The following is a 23437-nucleotide window of genomic DNA, read 5'->3' as shown; positions in this document are numbered from 1 at the left end:
CTTGAACAATTATTTGTATGCAAACTTGCCAGGAACTTGTAAGGCTCTAGTCACATTGCAATCTTTTACAGCTGTGGGGTTAAGAGGAAAATATCCATTTATGTACTAAATTCATCATTTGCATTAGAAAGAAGAAAAGAATCTTAGAGATTAGACCTCTAACCTCTCCAATGAATTTCAAATCCGGTGAATTAAGCTAGTGCCAGTCAACTTCCTTATATTCTTCTCTCTCAGCTCCTCTCTTAATCTAGCCGCCTCCTCCCATCGCCCTTTCTCTTCATACAAACTCGCCATAGTTATGTACTGCTGAGCATTGTCAGGGTCTACCACCAGCAATCTTTTCGCAAGTTCTTCGGCAAGTTTTGTATCGTTTTGCATTCTACAAGCACCAAGCAGAGCACCATAAACATCTTTCCCTGGCTGCAATGGCATGTTCCTGATAAACTCAATAGCCTGGTCTATAAACCCTGCTCGACCGAAGAGATCTACCATACAAGCATAATGCTTTTGGCTTTTCACCACTCCATATTCCTCCATTTTTTCAAAAATTTGGCAGCCTTTTTCCACCATACCTGCATGACTACATGCGCACAACAAACACAAAAACATAACACCATCCGGGTATAATCCGAAATCTAAAAACTGCGAAAACATCTGGACTGCCTCATCTGCATGTCCATGCATTCCATAACACCTTATCATTGCACTCCACACTTCTAAGCTCTTATCTCTGGTTTGAACAAACACTTCTCTGGCAATGCTTACTTGGCCGCAGTTTGCATACATTGAGATAAGGCCACTGCTTAAAGTCACATCTACCTCCATGCCTGTCTTTATAATGTAAGAATGAATCCACAAGCCAACTTGAATTGCCGATGCTTGGACACAAGCAGGAAGAGTGCTAACGAGAGTGGAGTGGTTCAGAGAGCATGTTGTTCGATCTCGCAGCAGGGTGCAGAAAGCCATGAGGGCTTCATCCACGTACCCATTTGCAGCGTACCCTGAAATCAGGGAATTCCAACTTATAATGTCTTTCTGAGCAATACCATCAAACACTTTTCTGGACACTTCAACTTCCTGACACTTGGAATAAAAAGCAACAAGAGCATTCCCAACAAACAAATCTGAGTGAAGACCAGATAAAACAGCATGTCCATGCACAACTTGACCGTTCTTCCAATCTTTCATGGCACCACAGGCCTTCAACACATAAGGGTACGTGTAATTATTCGGTAATATACCACTTCGCCGCATTCTACAATACATATCAATGGCTTCTACAAAAGGACCCTTTTTGGCATAACCTTGAATTACAACATTCCACAAGAAAACATCTCTCTTAAGCAAACTATCAAACACCTTCCGTGCATCATCCATAATTGAGTCATTACTGGAGTGCTCAATGTACTTGCCAGCCAGCTTAGAAGCAGTAAATGGGTTTTGGTTATGACCACAAACAATTATGTGGGCATGCATTATTTTGATTGATTTGGTGTTTTTACAATGTTCCAAGGAGAAAGTAAAATAATGTGAATCCCTAAGGCTAATGAGTAAATAAAATTGTAACAATCTCAAGGAATCCCTTCTTCTTGATACCTGAAATGCACCTAGTTGAGTTTGCATTATCAGCAACAGAAAACCATAACGATAATACTACAACAATCAATGACTACAAAACAGTAAAAGACATGTTCTTTGGTAGAATAATAAACATGCTCATCTATTCACACAACATAAAAGTACTTTCATTACTCCAAATCAAACTCATGAAGCTTTTTATAACTCATTCATTAGAACCTTAGACCCTTAAAATGTGTTATCTTGCCAACTCAACATTTAGATTTGTCTCTATTTATTTGCCCCTTTTGGTCATCCCATGCTCTAAATGGGTTATTAGTTGGACTCAACAAGCAATTAAATTCCATCCAATCACTAAAAAGTAGGGTGGAATATTATGCAAAAGTGAAGTGAAATCAAAACTTAGATTGTGCATTTAAAATGTTTGACTTTATAATACAAAATTCAAGAGTTAAAAATCAAACAAGTAATGATTAAAATGCATATTTTTTTTAACACAAGCAATGATTTTGCTTTGAATATTGTGTACAACTTATGTGGAAAATCATAGTCGAGTAAAAAATAACCATATCCTTTTTATAAAAACTACACGTCGTTTTGTGTATCTCAGACAATAAACGACATTCTTTTAATTGTCGTTTGAGCCTATTTTTAGTAAACAACGGAGCTAATGTCTGACCCTATAAATACACGTTTCCGCTTCGAAAGCCTTTCGTTTTCTCTCTCCGGAGTCTGCGAGGGTGCGACTCTTTCGAAGCCCCTTCATCCAAAACCCTAATTATTCCATTGTTGTTTCTCAACTTTCAGAAAATGGTAAGCTCGAACCTTTCGTCGCTCTTTGACAATTTTTTTTTGGCTTTCTTATAATGTAATTATGGCATAACTAACTATTCAATGCGATCCTTGATTTCTTGCAGGCCGACTCTCCTCGCAAAAGGTAATATTTGAACCATTTTTATTTGAAATTTCTTCAGTTTTGGGAAATTAGGTGTGCTATAGAGTATTAGATCGTGCATTTTATTGAACTAGTAATATGGAAAACAGTTCAGTAATTTTCTTTAAGGAGATGTTGTTTTGAACAAATTTATTAATACAATGACAACAATTGAAAGTTTGAAGCGTGGAATTTATAAATATTTATACATATCGTTGTTTCACCACCGTAACAGAGATATCGACAGTTTATATTTCTGGAAGATTATCTCGCTGAACCAAGGAAAATTTTAAAGTTTTTGGTCATTTGGTTTACTGGGTATTAGTTATAAGGCCATAAATGAAACTTGTTAAAAGGAAATGGTGTCTTAAAAGTTTATTTTGCTTGAATTCTCTTTTGTGGCTTGATTTACATTGTTTATATTGTACCTTCGTAATTTGTATGTTATATCTTCTACTCTTTTTGATAAAGCAGGGTCTCACATTCTCCTTCCCCACGGAGAGCTCCATCCAGGTCCAGATCAAGGTCTAGGTCTTGGTCAAGACCAGTATCTAGGTCAAGATCTCGATCCTGGTCAAGGCCGAGGCCTAGGTCCCGATCTCGAAGCCGTGGCAGGTTGGTTTCCGCGCCTTCTTTTTAATATTTATAATCTTATTATGTCTGTTTATCATGAAGGGATGATGTAACTATTTTAGTAATCTTTTGTATCATATTTTCTCATGATGCTTATTTTTAATGTATTTGTTGGTGCCTTACGCTGCAGATCAAGGTCCAGAAGTCATGGCAGGTAAATTTTAACACTTTGTTTTCTTGCTGAGGGTCTTGTACAACTTTATTGTGTAATGTAATTCTGGATACTATAGTGCTGGTGTTTGACAACTTTTTGTGGTCATCTTCATGTTTCAGACCTGAAGCTGTAAATCCTGGAAATACACTATATGTGACTGGTCTTTCAACAAGGGTTACAGAAAGGGAACTCGAAGACCACTTCTCGAGAGAAGGAAAGGTTGGTTTCTATGTCTTCAATTTATTTAGGTCATCTTTTCTTCATGATACACTGGATCACAATTGGTTTGACATACATCAACTTATGCTTCATTTTCAGGTTGCTTCATGTTTTCTGGTGGTGGAGCCTCGTTCGCGTGTTTCCCGTGGTTTTGCCTTTGTTACAATGGACAATGTCGATGATGCTGAGCGGTGCATCAAGTATCTCAATCAATCAGTTCTAGAAGGCCGATACATAACTGTGGAGAGGGTAATGTGATTTTACCTTTAGTGGCAAAAGGGTTCAACATATCAAGTAGTTTTCTTTCTTCTTGACTTGAAGGTTTTCTGGTTATATTCAGAACACATTGCGTCAGCTATGTTGGCAGCAATCAAAGATGATGAGTTCATCCATGTCAACTTTAGTGAAACAGCTTGATCAATGGCAAGCTTAAATGCGTGTGATCAACTAAACATATCAACTATATTGCCCAACAACTATACAACCTCAGCATTCACTTTCAACTTTCAACTCAACTAATCAACGGACATTAGCAACAACTTTCTAATCAGCCTTGTGGTATCTTGTACCTGGAATTTATTTCATGGACACTAGTCATATGTGCCAGGATGTTTTTACTTGTGTTCGATGCCAGTTAGCCCCAAAATCTTTTGATGATTTATGGAAATTGTTCCTATAGTTAAATGATCTCACAAGACATTATTTTGCACCCGAATAGTCTGCATGTTTCCTGGTTCCCTCGGTTCTTTCTATTTGATCCACTTGCGAGTTTTCAGCTGATAGTTTTTTTCTTCAATTTCAGTCTCGAAGGAAGCGAGCAAGGACTCCAACGCCTGGCCACTATCTTGGGTTGAAAAGCACCAGAGACCACGGCAAGTTTAACATGCTATTTCGTTTTTAACAATTGATCGACGTACACTGGGGTTTTGTTATTTTCATTTTTATTTGATCCTATATTTACCATTCATCCTTTTGGATTTTTGAACAGGCTACCGTGGTGGTGGCGGTGGTGATCGTGACAGGGATCGTGGTGGTGGTGATCGTGATCGTGATCGCAGTAGGTATCGTGGTGGAGGCGGGGGTCGTGATGACTATGGATATCGTAGGTCCCCAAGACGCTCACCATATCGAGGGGGTCGTGATTATTCTCCCAGGCATTCTTCTCCTTACGGCGGAAGATCAAGGAGGGACCGGTCAAGGTCACCTTATGGCAGCCCAGAAAGGAAATATGTTAGAGGTTGAATGGCTCCAACGTTTAGGGAACTATTGCAATGTAATGACATGTGGATTTGGAGTTTGTTACCCTTACCCGGTTAAATACTCTTTAGTTTGTCGTAATTTGTTTTCATCGTTTGTTCACTTGTATCAAGGTGGAATATCTCGTTTTGGGTTCTGTAATACGTTTGAATTGATTTATGTTAAGGATGCTTCTCTCTTTCTCTCGTTGAAATAGCATGGATTTTCTTTCTCGTTTTGGTTTCCCAACTCTAATGATTGAGGGTTGGAAAATGGTCACTATATCTGCTGTGCAACTCAAACAATACACAACCATTTAAATGTAGCAATATACAAACAAATCATGTCTAAGAGAATAAGGCTGGAAATAAAAGGAAGAAATTGACTTCATATTCTATATATGAAAAACATATATGTAGATATATATATATATATGCACGCTTGGTAAAATTATCATTTTTTTTTAAGTTATTTTATACTTTGTCCAAGTTCTAATAATTTTTTGTGTTGGAGATTGGAGGTTGAAACAGTCAGAATTTTTAAGTAGCTGTTCAAAATTCTAGACAAAGACTATTTAAAAAAAAAATTATAAAAACTAGGTAAAAGTATGACTCCAAAAAAATAAGTTCATATATATTATTTATAACAATTTTTGTAAAAAGGTTTATTATTATTATTATTATATCATTTTTTATTTTAAGTTTTTGGGTTTTGCAAATTTATGTATTTGGTGCCCGTTTGATATATGTATATTTGGTATGTGTACGGTTTTTTTTTTTTTTTAATAGTTGGTATATGTTCGATATAATTTTTATATTATATACTAAGAGACTACGTTGGTGCAATTTTCAATTACATTAAGCGACTTTGTGAGACCCAAAAAGATTACATTGGGCAGCTTTTCAAAACATATAGTTTTGCATTATTTATATGGCATTCAAACGGCAAGGCGTTGAATTTTGGGTTTTGTAGATATATATGTATTTGGTGTACGTTTGTTATATATGTAATAAATATAAATTATATTTTTGAAATAAAAAATGCAAAGATGATAAAAAAAAATTAACTATGTAAAAAAAAGTGCAGGGAGTCTAAACTATAACAGTTTAGTCTAATTGTTTTTTGAGTTCTTCACAAGACAAGAGGTAATATTCGTTTGTGTAAGGCCTGCTTTTACTTTTGAAATTGCTTCAGCTAAAAAGGGTTTTATTTAGTTGCATAGAATTGACTGCTTAACAGTCACTTTTACTCCCAGTTTCTGATAATTTACCAAGAAAAAAAAATGAAGGATAATCTTCCTCTCTTATAGGTAGCTGATAAGCATTATCCAAGCAAGTTGCATAACTAAAATTTAAAGGTTGGCGCCTATAGTCAGTGGCTACCCCTAACTGGTTTAGAAAATGGTTTTGCTCAGTGTTTGTATTTTAGTTTTCATCTGCTTTTAAAACTTGACGTGTACCCTGTTTATTGTTTCAAATTTTTATTTTTAAAATCTTTTCTTTATTACAACTTGGGTCATTATCTATTGGCTAAACCCAAAACAGCCTGGTCCATAATAATAAACATCACAGGTCAAAATTCCAAGCAATTTGGGTTTGGTATTTGCTTCTTCTAAGCAAGCTCAACAACAACACTCCCTAGTTTTTTTAATCCTTGTCATGGTCCCTACCAAGATCATAATTTATTCAAAAACCAGAAACAGAACTGGAAAACCACGTTTCAAACTATAAACTCAACAATCTTATTAAATCATTAATGATTGCAAAACAAACAATATAAATAACAAGGTTATATATCCTCTACCACAACAAGGTTATATATCAGACAAAAAAAAAAAAGACCAAAACTTTTTCAAGTACTGTTATTACCTTTCTTCTGACCCCTTTTTACTTATGTTTCCTCTGCTATCTCCCGTATCTCCTGCTTCAAAATGGTTGGGCTTTGTGACAGCCATATGGGTCCAAGCAATCTGTGGTAACAATTACACCTTTGCCAACTACTCTGATGCTCTGAAATCTCTCATGGCACTGACCCAGCTCCAGCTAAATAATCTCTCAGTCGCTAAAGATGTTGGCAAGGCCTTTGGGCTGCTCTCCGGCCTGGCTTCAGATCGTTGGTCCACTTCCACCATACTCATTATCGGCTCAGTTGAAGGACTCATAGGATATGGAGTTCAATGGCTTGTTGTCAGTCAGAGAATCAGCCCCCTTCCATATTGGCAGGTACATATTCTTCCATACATTCTATCAGTTACAAAACAAAAGTCTTAACTTTCATCTATAGACCCCACTATGAAATTTGTACGTGGTAACTCACACCTTTATCAAAATTCAACATTGCAACTCCTAAATCTTTTTGCATAAATCTTATATTAAGGACATGTTTACCATCTAAAAGAACACGTTGATATCTTCCTTTCTCCAATGTGGGGTCACCAAAAAAGTATCAAAGCTTGAGTTGAAGAATAGCCTTTTGTTTTTGAGCTTTGTTTCGTTGAGTCATTTCATCAAACAACGAACATGCAATACTTTGTGGCTCATATTGCAGATGTGCATCTTTCTTTGCTTCGGAGGAAACAGCACAACATGGATGAACACAGCAGTTTTAGTGACATGCATGAGAAATTTCCCCAAAAACAGAGGCCCAGTTTCCGGGATTCTCAAAGGCTACGTCGGACTAAGCACAGCAATCTTCACAGACGTTTCCACAGCTCTCTTCTCCTCCGACCCATCCACTCTCCTCCTCACCCTCGCCGTCGTCCCCGCCGTCGTCTGCCTAACCGCCGTCATATTCCTCCGCGAAACGACGTCGTTTCCCACCAGCCCAACAGACGAAAAACGACAAACCCAATACTTCAACGTCTTCAACGCTATAGCCATTCTCGTCGCTCTCTACCTCCTGGTCTTCGACGTCACCGGAAGTCACAGTCGACTTCTCTCTCTGGGATTCGCAGCTGGACTCCTCGTTCTCCTAGCCTTGCCATTGGGTGTCCCTCTTTACTCGCTTCTGTCAAAACCCAGACCCAGTTCCGACGTAGAACGACAAATTCAGAAGCCATTGCTAGAAGAGCCGAAAGAGGCAGAGAAGGAGGAGAGTGGAGTTGAAGTAGAGCTGTCACAGCGGCGGCCATTGATCGGAGAAGAGCACAGCGTGGTTGAGATGATTGGAACTTTGGAATTTTGGGTATTGTTCGTGTCGTTTTTGTGTGGAGTGGGAACTGGGCTGTGCGTGATGAACAACATGGGGCAAATGGGGGCGGCTCTGGGCTACTCCGACGTCTCCATTTTTGTGTCGTTCACAAGTATCTGGGGATTCTTGGGTCGAATTGGCTCTGGCTTAGTCTCCGAATACTATATTGGGTAACTTTTCCTCTCTCACACTTTTCCATTAATTAATATATATATATTTTTTGCTTTAGAATAAAAATATTTTGCAAATAAATTTGGTTAAGTATGTGTTTTTGTAAAATATATATATATTTTTAATTATGTTTACAATACTGTTTATTTAATAGTACGATGGTTACAAATTTAAATTTAATTGATAATAATTTAATCAAATTATTCTGAATTATATAAATTTAAATTTTAAATTTAATTATATATAATTGATGGTATTTTGTTTATATTAATAAAATTTAATTTATCAAATCTGAATCTAGAATATCAAATATATATGAGTATTATATTATATGAATATTATTGAAAAAAAAAGTGTAAAAATATAAAATACCAAATAAGTAAATTCCAAATAAATTTACATAAATAGCTAATTTATAAAACTTTAAATAGTAAAACGGAGATAGAAAATATGTAATTTGAGGACAAGAAAATTTTTATTCCCCACAAAAAAAATATATTTTTCTAGCATTACTTTGGAAAATATTGTTTTTTAATAATTATGTATAGTAGTTTATTTGAAAATTATTTTATAAAGAATATCATTTTACACTGTGATATAAATTTATTAAGTGTTTTTCATATACCTTTTCCTTAAAAAAAACATTAGATATACGTTTGTTAAGGGAGTTAAACTTTTAGCTCAAAAATTAAAAAAAAAATCCAAAAACATTCAAATAAAAGCATATAATTCATGTTTTTCTATTAAAAAATATTTCAACTCCTTAACAAGTTCTTAATTTCTTGTAAATTAGAAATACAAAAACTTATTAGTTTTATAGGTTTGTGAGAATCAAGTTAGTATGAGCTAGAGAGTAATAATATTTAATTAACAATTTCACTCAATTTTATTGATAAGAAAAAAAAAATTACTAGGTTCCCACACTCTCATAAGTCTCATTTCATAATTTTCTATTTATTCTCATTATCTTTCTTTCCTATTAGACAACTCATTTTCTTTTCTTTTTTAGGAATTTACTCATTTGGTATACTTTGTTTTTTCAAATTATACTCTCTGTTTTTAATAATACTCATATGTTACCCGTATTTTGAAAACATAGATATTTCATATCATAATTGATAAAATTTTGTCAATATGACCAAACTATCCATAGTTATAGATAATTTGTAACTCGTATAATTGAGAGTAATTTGATTAAATTGATAAAATTTTATTAATTAAATTTGAGTTTATGATACTAAATATGTACGATTTTAAAATCCAGGGTATCAAATATGTACGATTTCAAAATACATGGTATATCAAATGAGTATTATTTGTAAACACAAAGTACCAAGATGATACTTTGCAAAAACACAGAATACCAAATGATTACCTACCGTTTTTTCTTTCCAATTTTCTCTTCTAAGCTTTTTTTTTTCTTCCCTTTTTTCTTTTTACCAAACATAATGTGAAATGTTGATAAATGTCATAATATGCAGGAAATTTGGGACCCCAAGGCCAATATGGAATGCAATTTCTCAAGTGATAATGGCATTTGGGTACATTTTTATGGCATTAGCTTTGCCTGGATCACTTTATGTGGGCTCGATTTTGGTGGGCATATGCTATGGTATTCGTCTCACTATAACAGTCCCAGTTGCCTCTGAGCTATTTGGGCTCAAATATTATGGGCTTCTCTACAACATTCTCATCCTCAACCTTCCATTGGGCTCATTCCTCTTCTCGGGCCTGCTTGCCGGGTTTCTATACGATGCTCAGGCCCAAACCACTGCTGGAGGTGGCAACACTTGTATTGGGCCTCAGTGTTACATGCTTGTGTTCGTTATCATGGCCCTTGTTTCCATTATTGGGCTTGGGCTTGACCTGTTGCTTGCTTTTAGAACAAGGAATCTCTATTCCAATATTTGTGCAGACAAGAATAGTGTTACTTCTTCACCACCATCACCATCTCCCAATGCTAAAGCATAAAATTTTTTATTCTTTATGTTTTTTTTAAAGAGAATATAACATTTGTTACTATGTGATTTATCGAAATGCATACTTGATACCTTATGTTTTTAATAATTGTAACGCCCCATGTTAGTATGGCTGCTTCCTGGAATGACGACTGGCCTTACAAACCAACATGAGTCTTTCCAGCGTGCTTTGTCCTCACTCGCACGCTTCCTGTGAAAACTTTCCAAGTGGTCACCCATCTTGAGATTACTCCAGGTCAAACACGCTTAACTTTGGAGTTCTCAAGTGATAGGCTACCGAAAAGAATATGCATCTTGTTAATATAAGTAATACCCATCAATCCATTTAAGTCATCTTCAACTGTGTAGTCTCATACCTACAGAGTCTTAGTATCTTCACACTTGACCTTCCCCAGGCGGTGTGGGATTGCACAGCTTTACCCGGTCTTTCTCCTAACGGATCACGGGATTCTGACTATCATAATAATATTTATCTGATACACTGTAATTTAAAATTGTACATATTTGATACCTAATCTCAAATTTAAACAATAAAATTTTATCAATTTGACAAAACTGTCATCAATTATATATAATTAAATTTAAATTTGAAACTCATATAATTGATGACAGTTTTGTCATAATGATAAATTTTAGTGAAAATTATATTTTATATGGATTTTTCAATAAAGTTTTAAAAAATATGGTTTTTTTTTTACAAATATTATTTTATGGTTTTTTAAAACTTGTATTCCCTTTTATGGGATTTTTTTCCCATATTTTTGTAAAAAAATCATTATTATGCCATATTTTTTTTCCCATAATCTGATTTTTTTTAATTAAATTTGTCCATACAAACCAAGAAAAGTTTAATTACCATATTTTTGCATATTAATGGCTAAAAACCCATATTTATGAAAACATCCCTAAATTTTATTGATAAAATTTAAGTCTAAATGTACCAAATATGTGCGATTTTAAATTACTGGACACCAAATGAATATTATCAAATATATATTTCGATAAAACACACATGGTATCAAATGATTATTTACCCTTTGTTTAATACTGGACACCAAATGAATATTATCAAATATATATTTCGATAAAACACACATGGTATCAAATGATTATTTACCCTTTGTTTAATACTAATTTGTACACTTGATTTTAAAAAATTGAAAATAAAAAAATTATTTTTGTAAATTGATTAAAAAATAGTGGAATTACATGAAATATGAGATTTTTTTAAAAACTTTGATAAATATGACATTTTTTTCCTTAAGTTTTGTATGGCATAATTTATTTATTTACATTTTTATGGGATTTTTTTCCCATATTTTTGTAATTTTATTAAAATATACCATATAATTTCAATATTTATTTTTTTTAATTACGGGATATTTTTATTACTATATTTTTTTAATCATATTTAAGTTAATAATATATATACATATATATATATACAATTAATCGTATACATTAAACCATATAATTTTTTCCATTATATATATACATATATTATTGCTATTATTATTTTTATATGTATATACATATATATAAGATTATAAAATAGTACACATTTATATATATATGGATGTATTATTATTGTTATTATATTAATTTTATATATACATTCAAATATGAGGTGAATGACTTTCACTAATTGTGGTGATGATGATGATGTCTGGGTTATGTCATTATGCACATGTATGTTTTGGATTATTGTTGGAGATGTATATATGTCATTTAATTTTATTTTAAATAATAACTGATCACCACTATAAAAATAAATTTAGATTTTTTAGTAATGTGCCAGTAACCGGTTACTACTATCAATTTTAACTGTCATGGCAAATACTCGAGTGAATTGTAACTGGTTATTGACAGATTTGGAAGAAAAAAAAACAGATCAGAATACATCAAGTAAAGAAGAAGAAGAAGGTAACCAGTTAATAACTGATTGATAACTAGTTACTGAGCCAAACCTAGAGAAAAAAAAAACTCAGAAAATACAAAATTAATCTGAGAAGTAGTAGTAGTAGTAGTAGTAGTAGTAGTAGAAGAATGTGGTAACTGGTTACCCCTATCAAAATAACAATTAATTAGTAACTAGTTACTCAGCCAAATATTTAAAAAAAAAAAAAAACTGCATCTGAAAAACAAAATCAGATATGAAAATAACTGGTTACTTAGGTAGTTTTATAAAGAAAACCAAATCTGAAAAATAAAATAAGATTTAAAAATAACACATGAAGAAGGAGATTAAATAAGGTAATGGTTACAACTAGGTCCACACAAAAACTCAGATCTGAAAAATAAAATAAAATAAAATCGTGACAGTAACTGGTTACTTAAACCAGATCTAAAAAACAAAATCAGATTTAAAAACAACCATAAAGAAAGAAATTAAATAAGGTAACTGGTTACAGCTAAGTCTACAAAAAACTCAGATCTGAAAACAAAACAGAATCAAGACAATAACTGGTTACTTAAACAGATTTAGAAAAAAAAAACCAGATTTGTAAAATAAAACCAGATCTGAAAAGAAAAGAAAATACAAATATGAAACAATAAAGAAGACGCAGAAGAACGTAAAAAAGAAGAAGAAGAAGAATGCGGAAACGAAGAAGAATGCGAAGAAGAATACGAATCGGAGATGGCGTCAGCGGTGACCGGAGATACGTCGTCCATTTGCCAGTGCGAGAGAGCTCCTATTGTTGTGAGAGAAAATGGTTGATTGCCATTATTGTGAGAAAAATGGAGAGAGCAAGTGAAGAATACATGAGGGATTGAGAGAAATAGGAAAGTAAGAGAGAGAGAGTGTGTGTATATTTTTATGGTATTTTGTTCATAGTATTTTGTTCATAGTATTTTGTATGATTCTCGTATTTTAAATTATTTTTTGTTGGAATTATCATATTTTGTTGTATAACTTTAATACCCATAAATATATAAAGTAAATTATTTTTTCCCATATTTTTGTAAAGTTCTCTTAAAAAAAATATGATTCTCTCAATTTAATAGTTTGGACTCTTATTTTCAACTTTTTTTGTTTTCGTCCCACAAACTCAATTTGAGCTAATAATACTATTTTTTTTTCCCAATTTACAAAAGAAAAAACCCTTATTTATCATTCTTAAATAGTTTCAACCCTCTTAAGAAAAACTTTTCATCATGGCCAACCATTGTACCATAAAATAGTATAAATTTTACAATTCTTTTTGCCTAGTCCTGTACATATTGGTGTAACATCAAAGTCATGTGTTGAAACAAAGATTTCTGGTTGGTTATTATTGTGAGAACTGTCTGGTCAATGTCAAATCTAGGGTCCCAAAATTTAAGGCTCCCTAAGTTACAAAATTTAATTAAAATTAAATATATGCATATTTAATTTTTTTTTTTTTACAAATTATAGAAAACACTGATAAGAAAAATTAAAGCATGAATTTTGAAGGAAAGGAATTTACTAATTAATGAGCTGAATAATTTATTAAAATTAATGCATGTATGGTTTTTTTTAGAAGTTATCGTGTATTTTTTTAATGATGGTATTTTAATTTTCTTTTATTATCTTAACTTTGGGAAAGTTAGGATGCAATAGAATTATCATCTAAAGTTAGTGATAGTGTTAGTATTGTTTAAAGAAATAAAAAATAAATTAAGTAATATTTGACACAAAAATTGGATGGAAAGTACTATTTTAATAATAATAAGAAATAGAAGGCACGCCAAATTGAAAAATTAATAAAATTAGAAAATATTTGTTTGCTATTCAACCAGAGATCGAGCAGCCTCACAATTTACATGGGTCTCACAATGCATATGGGGTTGCAGGATTAGGATGCCGATCAAACCTGCAGTGTCACGTGAATCGTGAGGCTGCTTCAATCGGGATGAATAACATTTTATAGAAAATATAATTAAGGGATACTACTCAAATTATTACGTTTGTAGCACTAAGTACATAAGTTATTTATGTAGCAGCAAAAGTACATTTCGTCCATGTTTTAATACAGTTTTATACAACTGTTTATTTTGTCGTTAAGTCTGCTACATCTCGTTAATTTTGCTTATACTTTGCGTACTTTCGCCGCAAATATATCTTAAATTGGGTACTTTTGCTGCAAGTGTATATCGGTCGATTTGGTCTAGTTATAACATATTTTAATCAATCCAATGTAAAAATCGGGTTGCAAAAATTTAACTCTAATCCGTCCAACTAAAGAAAAAAAAAGTTTAACATATCCAATGTTTTAAGCGGTTTGGTCGGGTGAACTCACTCAAACCAATCTTAAATATTTTTTTGTAATTATTCAAATAATTAGATTCAATAAACTAAAATTATAATATATATTTCAAACTTAAAAACATCATTCAAAATTCAATCTTTGAAACAGTATTTTAAATTTATTGTTAAAAGATTGAAAATTATATTTAAAATTACATATAATTTATGTAATAATATATGTACGAATGACACAACAAGGAAAATGGGCTTTTACTTCGGTTTTCAAACTTGATTTACTTTGGTTTTCGCTAAAATTCGCAACCGCAGTAGTTCGGAGCGAAGTAAAAACTAGTTAAAAACCGAAGTAGAATCTCCACTTTCTACTTCGGTTTTTACATAATAACCGGAGTAGAAAGTGAATATACGCGACCATCCTTAGCACTTTCTACTTCGGTTCTTAGGTAAAACCGAAGTAAAAGGGCTACTTTCAACTTCGGTTTTTACTAAGAACCGAAGTAGAAAGGAGACTTCCAACTTCGGTTTTTACTAAGAACCGAAGTAGAAATGGGACATTCTACTTCGGTTCTTAGTAAAAACCGAAGTTGAAAGTCCCCTTTCTACTTCGGTTCTTAGTAAAAACCGAAGTAGAATGTGCCCACCTTTTTATTTAATATATATTTCTGATTAATTTTAAATGGACGATTTCTATTTATATATATATATTTTGGCCTAATTTTATTTAAATGGTCTAATTAATATATATATATATTTTTTTGGCCTAATTCTTTTTCAGCAATTTAATTATATGAATTTACAATTATATATATTTTTACAATTGAAATTGGTTAAGAATTTTTTTTTAATGAAAAAATGATAACTTTTATTAATTAAAAATGTTATACATGAGCATATAAAACACAAGTACTTAAGTAAGATAACTATCCTTAACATTAATACATTTACAAAAAACTATACTTACAACTAAACGAACTTATAAACAAAATAGGCTTACTCATAAATGTATGTCATCAATTGACCTAACCATTCGTGTTGGATTGGCAAGAGGTCTGCAATCTCACAATATTGCGTCTTCCCACCAAACTGTAAAATTAATAAATATAAATTTTTTTTATAGATTATCGATACCAAAATAAGTTATAAAAAATGAACTTACTTTTTCTTTTAGGGTTTCTATTGCATTTGATGCCCGTACAATATATAAAATATTTTAGTTTAACTTAAGTCACCAATCTTTTATTTTTTAGCGGTAATAATCCCTAACATTCATGTTTAGTCCCTATTTTAACGCACGAATAACGGGTTTGAGAAAATATGCACAAATTACGTAAAGTTGGAGACTTTTGCCAAATAAATATATATATATAGCCGTTAATTACCCTAAAAAATAAACATCATGTTTAATTAAGCAAGCATGCATTATCTAGGTTTAGCCTTTAATGTTAAAGCATATTAATGGATATATATTTATATATACAAGGTATTTCTTAAAATATAAAAGCATGTATTATTTATATATTTAATATCTAAACTAAAATATTATAGAATTTTCTCATACAAATCTGTGACAAGAACCTTCTTATTTTCTTGTGCTTTTTAAAATTTCCTATAGCAACAACACAAACAAACACAATAATCAAGCATAAATCAATCCATCCTTATATCACCACAGCATGCAAATTTCCCAGAGCCTACTTCACTAATTTTCAAACATAACTTTCACTAAATCTAATATGCATGATTACATTTGCCTTATCTTTATACATAAATCTTGTAGTAATATAAATAAAAAAAATAACTAACCTTCAATATTACTCTTCAATGCACCCGAAATGAACAACAAAGTTCACCACTCAATCAACGACCCTACTAAAATATTACATAATTAGTAAACTACATAATTAATTATCAAACCAAATAATAAAAAAAAAATCCAAACTAGTTAATGAAACTAATGAACAACACTTTGATCATCTTCAAGCTATTTATTTTTTTTCAAATATTTAAAAAATAAATTTATCTAATTTCTAAAATTCACTAATATACATATATATATATTTATAATAAACCTAATTTTTATCACATTATTTAACCTAACAAAATAAACAAATAATTATAAAAGTTAACAAAATATTAATTATATTAATTATAAAATTCGGAATAATAAAAAAAATAAAAAAAACATAGAAAAATAAAAAATTATCATCAAAACCATATTTTAGTAATCTATACCTGTTTTGAAGCTCAAAATCCCCTTGCAATGACAAAACCCCGGTCAAAATCCGGCAAGAAACACCAAGAAACAATAGAGAAAATACCCACGGCCAAATGCTTTTTTTTTTCTCTAAAAAACAAAAAAAAACAGATTTTTGGACTATATTTCGGTTTATAGTGTAGAAAAGCCGCAAGAAATAAAGAAAAAAAAAAAAAAAGGTGTGGAGAATGAAAATGGGTCTTGGCTCACGGTTGTTAATGGAGGTTTTTGGGGTTTTTTTGCACAGAGGAGAGAGTAGGGCTTAAGGGAGATAACCGTTGAAATGTACATAAGGGCCGCGTTTGGCTCGATCATTTTTTTGCATTTTTATTATCTCTAAACATAAGTCACGGGCTTGTGCAACCAAACACGGCCCTCTTCACTATGAATTTTTCACTTCGTTTTTTTAAAAAAGTGAAGTAGTATGTAATTTTTTTCAGGGCTCCATTTTCAAAAGCGAAGTAAAAGAGTTTGAATAGGTTTTTACTTCGTTTTTTTGTATGCTCACTATAAAAATCGAAGTAAAAGCCTATATTTCTAGTAGTGTGAAAAAAAAAACAAAAATATTAATCAGTTTATTCAAGTTATATTAAGCGGTTGGTATAATTTCCAAGCCGCCCAATATAATAATTAAGTGATTTAAATTTTTGTCGTGTTATTCTAGTTGCGTTTTTTTCGATTTGGTGTGTGGTTTGAAAAAAAAATTGTACAACCCTATTAAATTAGATACTTTTATACCAAGGTGTTATATATAGACATAAGGTGGGAACAAACACCAAAGTACACCAAAACTGAGACAATAATTAATTAAGACACTAAAAAATAAATTGGTACTTAATTACTTCAAACCTAATTTAGACACAAATATATCTATAATTAATAATTTAGAAAATATTATACATACATTTAACAAAAATAATAAAATTAGTACAAGGTTATTGCGATCGCTGAAAATGGCGATGCCCAGCTATGTCCCCTCAGATCAGGCAAGTCGGAGAGAGATCGTTCAGACCCAAACTATGGAAAACGCATCTCACATCAACAACAACAACAAGACTTCCTCTCTCCGGTGGACCCTCCTCCGTCAAGCCCTTCTCCGTCGTACTCCTCCCCAACCCTCTGCAGCTGGTACTTCTCTCTCTCTCTCTCTATATATATATATGTATGTGTATATGTATACTATATATGTCATTGATTTTGATCCTTGTGGGCTATGGAAGCAGAGGGGCAATCTGAGAGTACTATAAAGAGAATTTCTAGGAAGGCCATGCATGGATTCAACCTGATACCATATCAGTTGGTGAATAACGATTCCGATGCCATCTTGAATCGTCAGAACAACTCCAGGGATGCTACTTTATGTTACACTTTACCCATTGATGGCGCTCCCAAGCTTTTCTTGACGTGGGTTCTGAAGCTCTTGTCTTTATTGTGTTTCTATTCTTGTCTATCAGACATTTTATCGAACACTTTGTGTTCTTTGAACTTGTTCAGCTTAGCTTTTTCTTATGCTATATAGTTAATGGAAGTTGAATTTTGTTATGGGGTAATAGACTCAGATACATTTATGTAGTTTGAATGTCCTGTTTTGTAGCTGGGAAATGATCTTGCTTTTCCCTATTTGTAATTTACCATATTGAAGATACTGTGTTTGAGTTTTGTTAAGAAAATTTTGGCTCATAAAGATAGGTTCTTTTTTTATTATCTAGATTACACATTATATTTAAAAAGAGCTACTTGGGAAGCATTTTGCTTGATTGCAACGCAAGGTGAGCTTGTTTATAGCTTCATGGTGATTAGATGTGGATTTTTTTGTGCAGCCAAAGAGTGAACAACGTTGCTGACATCAGTGATCTTGAGTTTTGTAATAAACACGACATCGATAATACTGGCCTTGTATGTAAGTTTCCATAGTACACTTTTGGAGCTATACAAACTTGGTTCAATTGAACTTGTAGATCCACTGATATGCTGAATTTTAAAATGAATGTTTGCTGGACAGTGTTTGGCATTCCTGCTTTTATTCTACTGCATTTTCGTTTTTATTAGGTTTGTAAGTTAAGAAACAATTGAAAATTTCGTGCTGATCCTTAAGTTCTAATGTAAATTTTCATGCTCGTTGTGTCTCCTTGTCGAGTTCAGTAAACTCTGTACTATTGTTCAGATATTGTGTGATGATAGTTTATGCTCAAATGTAGTTGGAACATCAGAGCTAATGTCATCCTTATGTAATTTCATGAATTCAGACTTATAGTGCTTATTACAAAATTACTTGTGCTGAAATAATTGATCATAATCTTAAGTATTTTCTAAGTCAAGTTATAATAGGGTCCTCTGTTTGTACCAGCCTATAACTTGAAATGTTCTACAGGTCAGTGGCCATCAGAAGATGTTCTTGCATACTTTTGCTTGTCTCACGCTGACTTGTTCAGGTTTTTACATATGATTGCTGTTTTGTAATAGCTTAAAGTGTTTTGATCGTGTGTTTTTGGGAACAGCATTCACTTTTGATTTCTTACATTATTCAGGTCCAAAAGAGTTATTGAACTTGGATCAGGCTATGGTTTGGCTGGTTTAGTTATTGCAGCAGTTACCGAGGCTTCAGAAATCATAATCACAGATGGAAATCCTCAAGTTGTTAATTGTATCCTTTCCTCTTGACCAGGCTATCAGTTACTTTAAATTTGAAATGGGAATTCTAGGTTGGATTTCTCATCAAGTCTACATTAACACAATGAGTAATGGAGTCGCATGAAAATAAATATTGATGTCACACATGTACTATGTTTAGATTGTTTTCATCTATTGTTCTGAATGTTTATTATCAGTGTCTTTGTGGAGGTTCCTAAACGTTCAGATATTGAGCATAATATTGATGCCAATTCTAGAGCATTTGGTGCTACGAAAGTGAAGTCCATGGCGTTGCACTGGAATCAGGATGAAATTTCAAATATTTCTTACTCTTTCGATCTCATTGTTGCAAGTGACTGGTAAGTTCCTCTGCTGGAATTTCCTTTCACTGCTACAGCCTAGTGCATAGACTCCTACTGTTTTCATTCCAAAATAAAGGGAAGAGAATATTATATTGTGAAACTCAATCACTTGTGGTGGTGTATATGGTAGTTATAAAAGTACATCAAATTTCTGTAGTAAACAACACTAGTACTAATTCAATTATTTATTTCTTCACCAAAAAGATACCTGTAAAATTGTATATTTAGTGCTGAGAGTTGACATGGGCCCAACTTTCATGTGTACACAGCACTCTATGCCACTTTCTTGTATAATTAATCATTAAATATCTTATTCCATTGGCTGAAAAAAACTTATTTTGCTAATGCTATTTTTAGTGACCTGGAGATAGCTAGATATTTCCACTTGACAAAAAACAACACTTAAATCTTTTACGTAATGCATGAATAAACACACACACACTCAACAATATATAATGACGTAGAATGTCAAACAAATCTTTAATCTTTATGGCTGTGTTTATCTTCTTTATATGCTTTATAACTTGATATATATTGGAAAATCCAAAAGGGAAGAGCTTTTAATGGCGACCCTTGCTGGGCCATTTTTTTCTTTTCTTTATAACTTGATATATGATTTGGCAGTACATTCTTCAAGGAATGCCACAAAGGGCTTGCTCAAGTGGTCAAAAACTTGTTGAGAAAAGTGGGACCGTGTGAAGCCATATTTTTCAGCCCAAAAAGAGGTGATTCATTGGACAAGTTCCTAGATGAAATTAAAGAAAATGGCTTGCATTTCAGCATAACAGAGGACTATGACGCAGAAATTTGGAAGCGTCATCAGAGCTTTATGAACGAAGATCACGACACCTGGCCCAGCTATGAAAAGGATCACTGCTACCCATTACTGGTCAGAATCACACCATGAACTTTTGGTTACTAGTTTCTTATTGTATTTCCCTGCACATAATTTGATATTCTTTGAGTTAAGTAATGCCATTGTGGGAAAATTATATGCCATCCTGCCCCATTGAATAGCATGCATTATTGAGTGTACTTGTAATTTTTACTAGAGAAATCTACGTACAGGAACTTCATTGTACAGACTCCATTCTTGTCCTTGTGTTTGGTGGATCCCATACTTTAAAATGCACTGCACTATCGTCCAAGTCTAGTAATGTAAGTAAGTAGGGTCCTGGTCACTATATGGACTTGGTTTTACCAAATTAATTAAATGAAAAGAATGAATGGGTTGATTGTTTTGTCTTGTTTTTTTATGGATTGATTGTTTTATTAGTTTGGATTGTTGAAAAAGTTTTGTTTTTCTTATTGCACTAAATACAGGGTTTATGCTTTTTTAGATCTTGAGTTTTAGCTCATTACTTATTTAGACCATTTGTTTTGATAAATTATTTTTTGGACTTTGTATTTTTTTAAATATTTCAAATAGACCCATAAACCCGATTTTTATGAAAGTTTTTTGAACTAAAATCACAAATAAATCATTAAACTAACAACTTAGCACAAAAATACAGTCATTTTGCATAAGAACTGTATTGTTATATTTAATTTTTTGTTCATCAAAATCAGGTTTAGGAGCTTGTTTGAACCATTTTATAAAACACATGATCTAAAAAATAATTTATAGGGTTCAATAAGCTAATAAGGCAAAACATAATGTTTAAAAAGACATACCATTCATTTTAAATAATTATAAACAAGACTATTTGTTTTGTAAATTAGTAAAAAAAATGGTACGCTCAACTTAAGTTCGGACTCATTCCTTCTCACTTTTTCTCTTTCTCCTATTTAAGTACCACTTTTTACAAACAGGTATTTAAAAAAAAAACAAAAAAAAAAACAAATTGATCCAAAGTAGTATAAATCTTAAGGCATTGTTTCTTATGCTAGACAAGCTTAATGGACTAGATAAATTTACACAGTCCAATGTTTATCACACTTTAGGACAGGACAATTTTAGCAGCACACAATTTTTGTCCCAATCTCTAGGGACTATCATAACCCATCAAGAAGATGTGTTATATTTGTTCCCTTCCATTTCTGTTTTTCTGTTTTTTTGTTTTTTTTTACATATAGATTAAGTATATTATATTCTATTTTTTTTAAATGACATGTATTGTATTTTTTTAATGTTATATATATATTTGTGAAAATTTAAATAATATTTTTTTCTCAATTAATACTTGTTATTTTAAATATTTGTTTCTATTAAATATCTTACATTAAATATTATTTTTATTAGTAAAAAATAATTTTATAAAAATATTAATTTATTAAAAAATATATATTACACTTTATTTAGTTTTTTAATGCACCAAACATAGTATAATACTAATATAATTTAGTCTAATCTCATACTTCTGTCCAATACAGTCCAGTCTCGCATACCAAACATAGACTAATTCATTTTAGTATTATACTCTGAAGCTACTTTTGGTTTGTTTTTAGAGAATACTTTTAACATGGGTTAATATCATACTATTTTATCATGATATAAAAATCAATTAAAAGAATATTATAACAATAGATATTTGCACCGAAACCAAACTCACTAAATTTACCATTTCTTGCACTTATATTCTCCAAAATATCTAAATAACTTGAAAGATAAATTTTTTTAAAACTATCACTAAATAAATTAGTTGTTAAATATCTTAAATTCCATTAATTTCAAGCAAATAAATAAATATGAACAATGAAAATCTTAATAGTTATCTCTGAAATTTCATAGTGATTCATCTGCTATTGCTTTAGCAGGGTTTTCATAATTTTCTTCTTCTACAAAATGCTTTAGACGATCATGTTACAAATAGTAGTTAATTATAGTCTGATTAAGAGGGTTTTGTTCTCAGCTTTTAAAGCTTGTATTAGGCTACTCTGCTTCTTAGCTTTTAAAGCTTGTATTAAGCTCCAATAGTGTGTTTTCTCTCCATTAACAACTAGGTCAGGTTCGACCATAAACTTTTTTTTCCAATTGCGTAGTTCAGTAGTTTATGGCTTCATTTGTATGATTGAGATGTGGTTTGATCCTTACTTATAGGTTATTCTACGCTTTTTTGAATTTTTTTAATATTTTTAGTTCCGTCTTTAAACTTAATATTCTAAGTTGATTGGTGTGGCTATTAAGTTAGAATTTTCTATTTCCTTTTTGGGTTTTCCCCATGTGGGATTTTGTAAGTAATTACTTTTATTGTTTGTCATAACCTACTATTTTGGATAATTTGATTTTTTTTTTAAAACCAACTATAGTTTTGGCTTGTATGTCCTTCTACACAGTCCTATTAGCTCACCCTTTAGATAGTAATTTACTGTTGCAGCAGCGTATCGGAGAATTGTTATACTAGACTTGACTTGATAACTACTTGTTTACTAAAATACTTAAATTTTTACTTTAATATATATAAGATTATTTGGCATGAATAATTCAGAATAAAATCAAAGGCAATTTAGATATTTCATGCTAAAAGTTTAACCTAAAAGAAGATATGTTTAGAATATAAATCATATATACTTTTAGTGAATGGAAAAGAAAAAGAAAAAGTGTCAAAATGATATTTAGTTAAAATATAGTAAATTTTGTACTATTTATTTTAAAAACCCAAAGAGAAAAATAAGAACAGTAAATGAAAAAGGGTGAGTTTCTCATAAGATTTTAGAAGCAAAGGAAATAATTTGACATAAAATTCCTTATCTCTGAAAAAACATAAAGAGTCTTGCTTTCTAGAGCTTTAAAAAATGACCGTCAAAGAGCACAAATAAATGTATAAAAGATCCCTTAATTGATTTATATAAAAGATGCTACAAAGTTTAAAAGCATTAATTCTGATCGATGAATGATTTTTCTATATCATATTCATTTATATAAAGAG

General features: G+C 31.7%; 4 protein-coding genes across 6 annotated transcripts; 3 read left to right on the top strand and 1 right to left on the bottom strand.

The window, feature by feature from the left end:
- Window positions 1-17: 17 nt before the first annotated feature.
- LOC133812790 (pentatricopeptide repeat-containing protein CRR2, chloroplastic-like) lies at window positions 18-2189 on the bottom strand. Its single transcript, XM_062246612.1, has one exon. It carries the CDS (start codon window positions 1621-1623, stop codon window positions 178-180), a length of 1446 nt encoding a protein of 481 aa, XP_062102596.1. The 5' UTR covers window positions 1624-2189; the 3' UTR covers window positions 18-177.
- A 67-nt stretch (window positions 2190-2256) lies between these two features.
- On the top strand, window positions 2257-4987 carry LOC133812794 (serine/arginine-rich splicing factor SR45a). The gene is made up of 8 exons (XM_062246615.1): window positions 2257-2391; window positions 2496-2515; window positions 2987-3127; window positions 3276-3299; window positions 3419-3518; window positions 3618-3767; window positions 4321-4390; window positions 4507-4987. The coding sequence occupies exons 1-8, from the start codon at window positions 2389-2391 to the stop codon at window positions 4758-4760; spliced, it is 762 nt and encodes a 253-aa protein (XP_062102599.1). The 5' UTR covers window positions 2257-2388; the 3' UTR covers window positions 4761-4987.
- A 1396-nt stretch (window positions 4988-6383) lies between these two features.
- LOC133812788 (protein NUCLEAR FUSION DEFECTIVE 4-like) lies at window positions 6384-10133 on the top strand. Its single transcript, XM_062246611.1, has 3 exons — window positions 6384-6976; window positions 7302-8113; window positions 9596-10133. The coding sequence occupies exons 1-3, from the start codon at window positions 6647-6649 to the stop codon at window positions 10083-10085; spliced, it is 1632 nt and encodes a 543-aa protein (XP_062102595.1). The 5' UTR covers window positions 6384-6646; the 3' UTR covers window positions 10086-10133.
- Window positions 10134-17474: 7341 nt separating this feature from the next.
- LOC133812782 (calmodulin-lysine N-methyltransferase) lies at window positions 17475-20809 on the top strand. 3 transcript variants are annotated; one of them, XM_062246602.1, is made up of 8 exons: window positions 17475-17703; window positions 17799-17979; window positions 18396-18475; window positions 18947-19007; window positions 19104-19219; window positions 19433-19565; window positions 20193-20457; window positions 20637-20809. In XM_062246602.1, exons 1-8 carry the CDS (start codon window positions 17529-17531, stop codon window positions 20736-20738), a joined length of 1113 nt encoding a protein of 370 aa, XP_062102586.1. In that variant the 5' UTR covers window positions 17475-17528; the 3' UTR covers window positions 20739-20809. The 3 variants fall into 3 exon arrangements, with proteins under 3 accessions (XP_062102586.1, XP_062102585.1, XP_062102587.1); XM_062246601.1 differs by having other exon boundaries at window positions 18923-19007; XM_062246603.1 differs by having other exon boundaries at window positions 17476-17703; window positions 20193-20809.
- The last annotated feature ends 2628 nt before the right edge of the window (window positions 20810-23437 follow it).

Source organism: Humulus lupulus, chromosome 1 (genome assembly GCF_963169125.1).
Source record: "Humulus lupulus chromosome 1, drHumLupu1.1, whole genome shotgun sequence".
NCBI lineage: Eukaryota > Viridiplantae > Streptophyta > Magnoliopsida > Rosales > Cannabaceae > Humulus > Humulus lupulus.
This window is presented reverse-complemented; position numbering and strand designations above follow the sequence as displayed.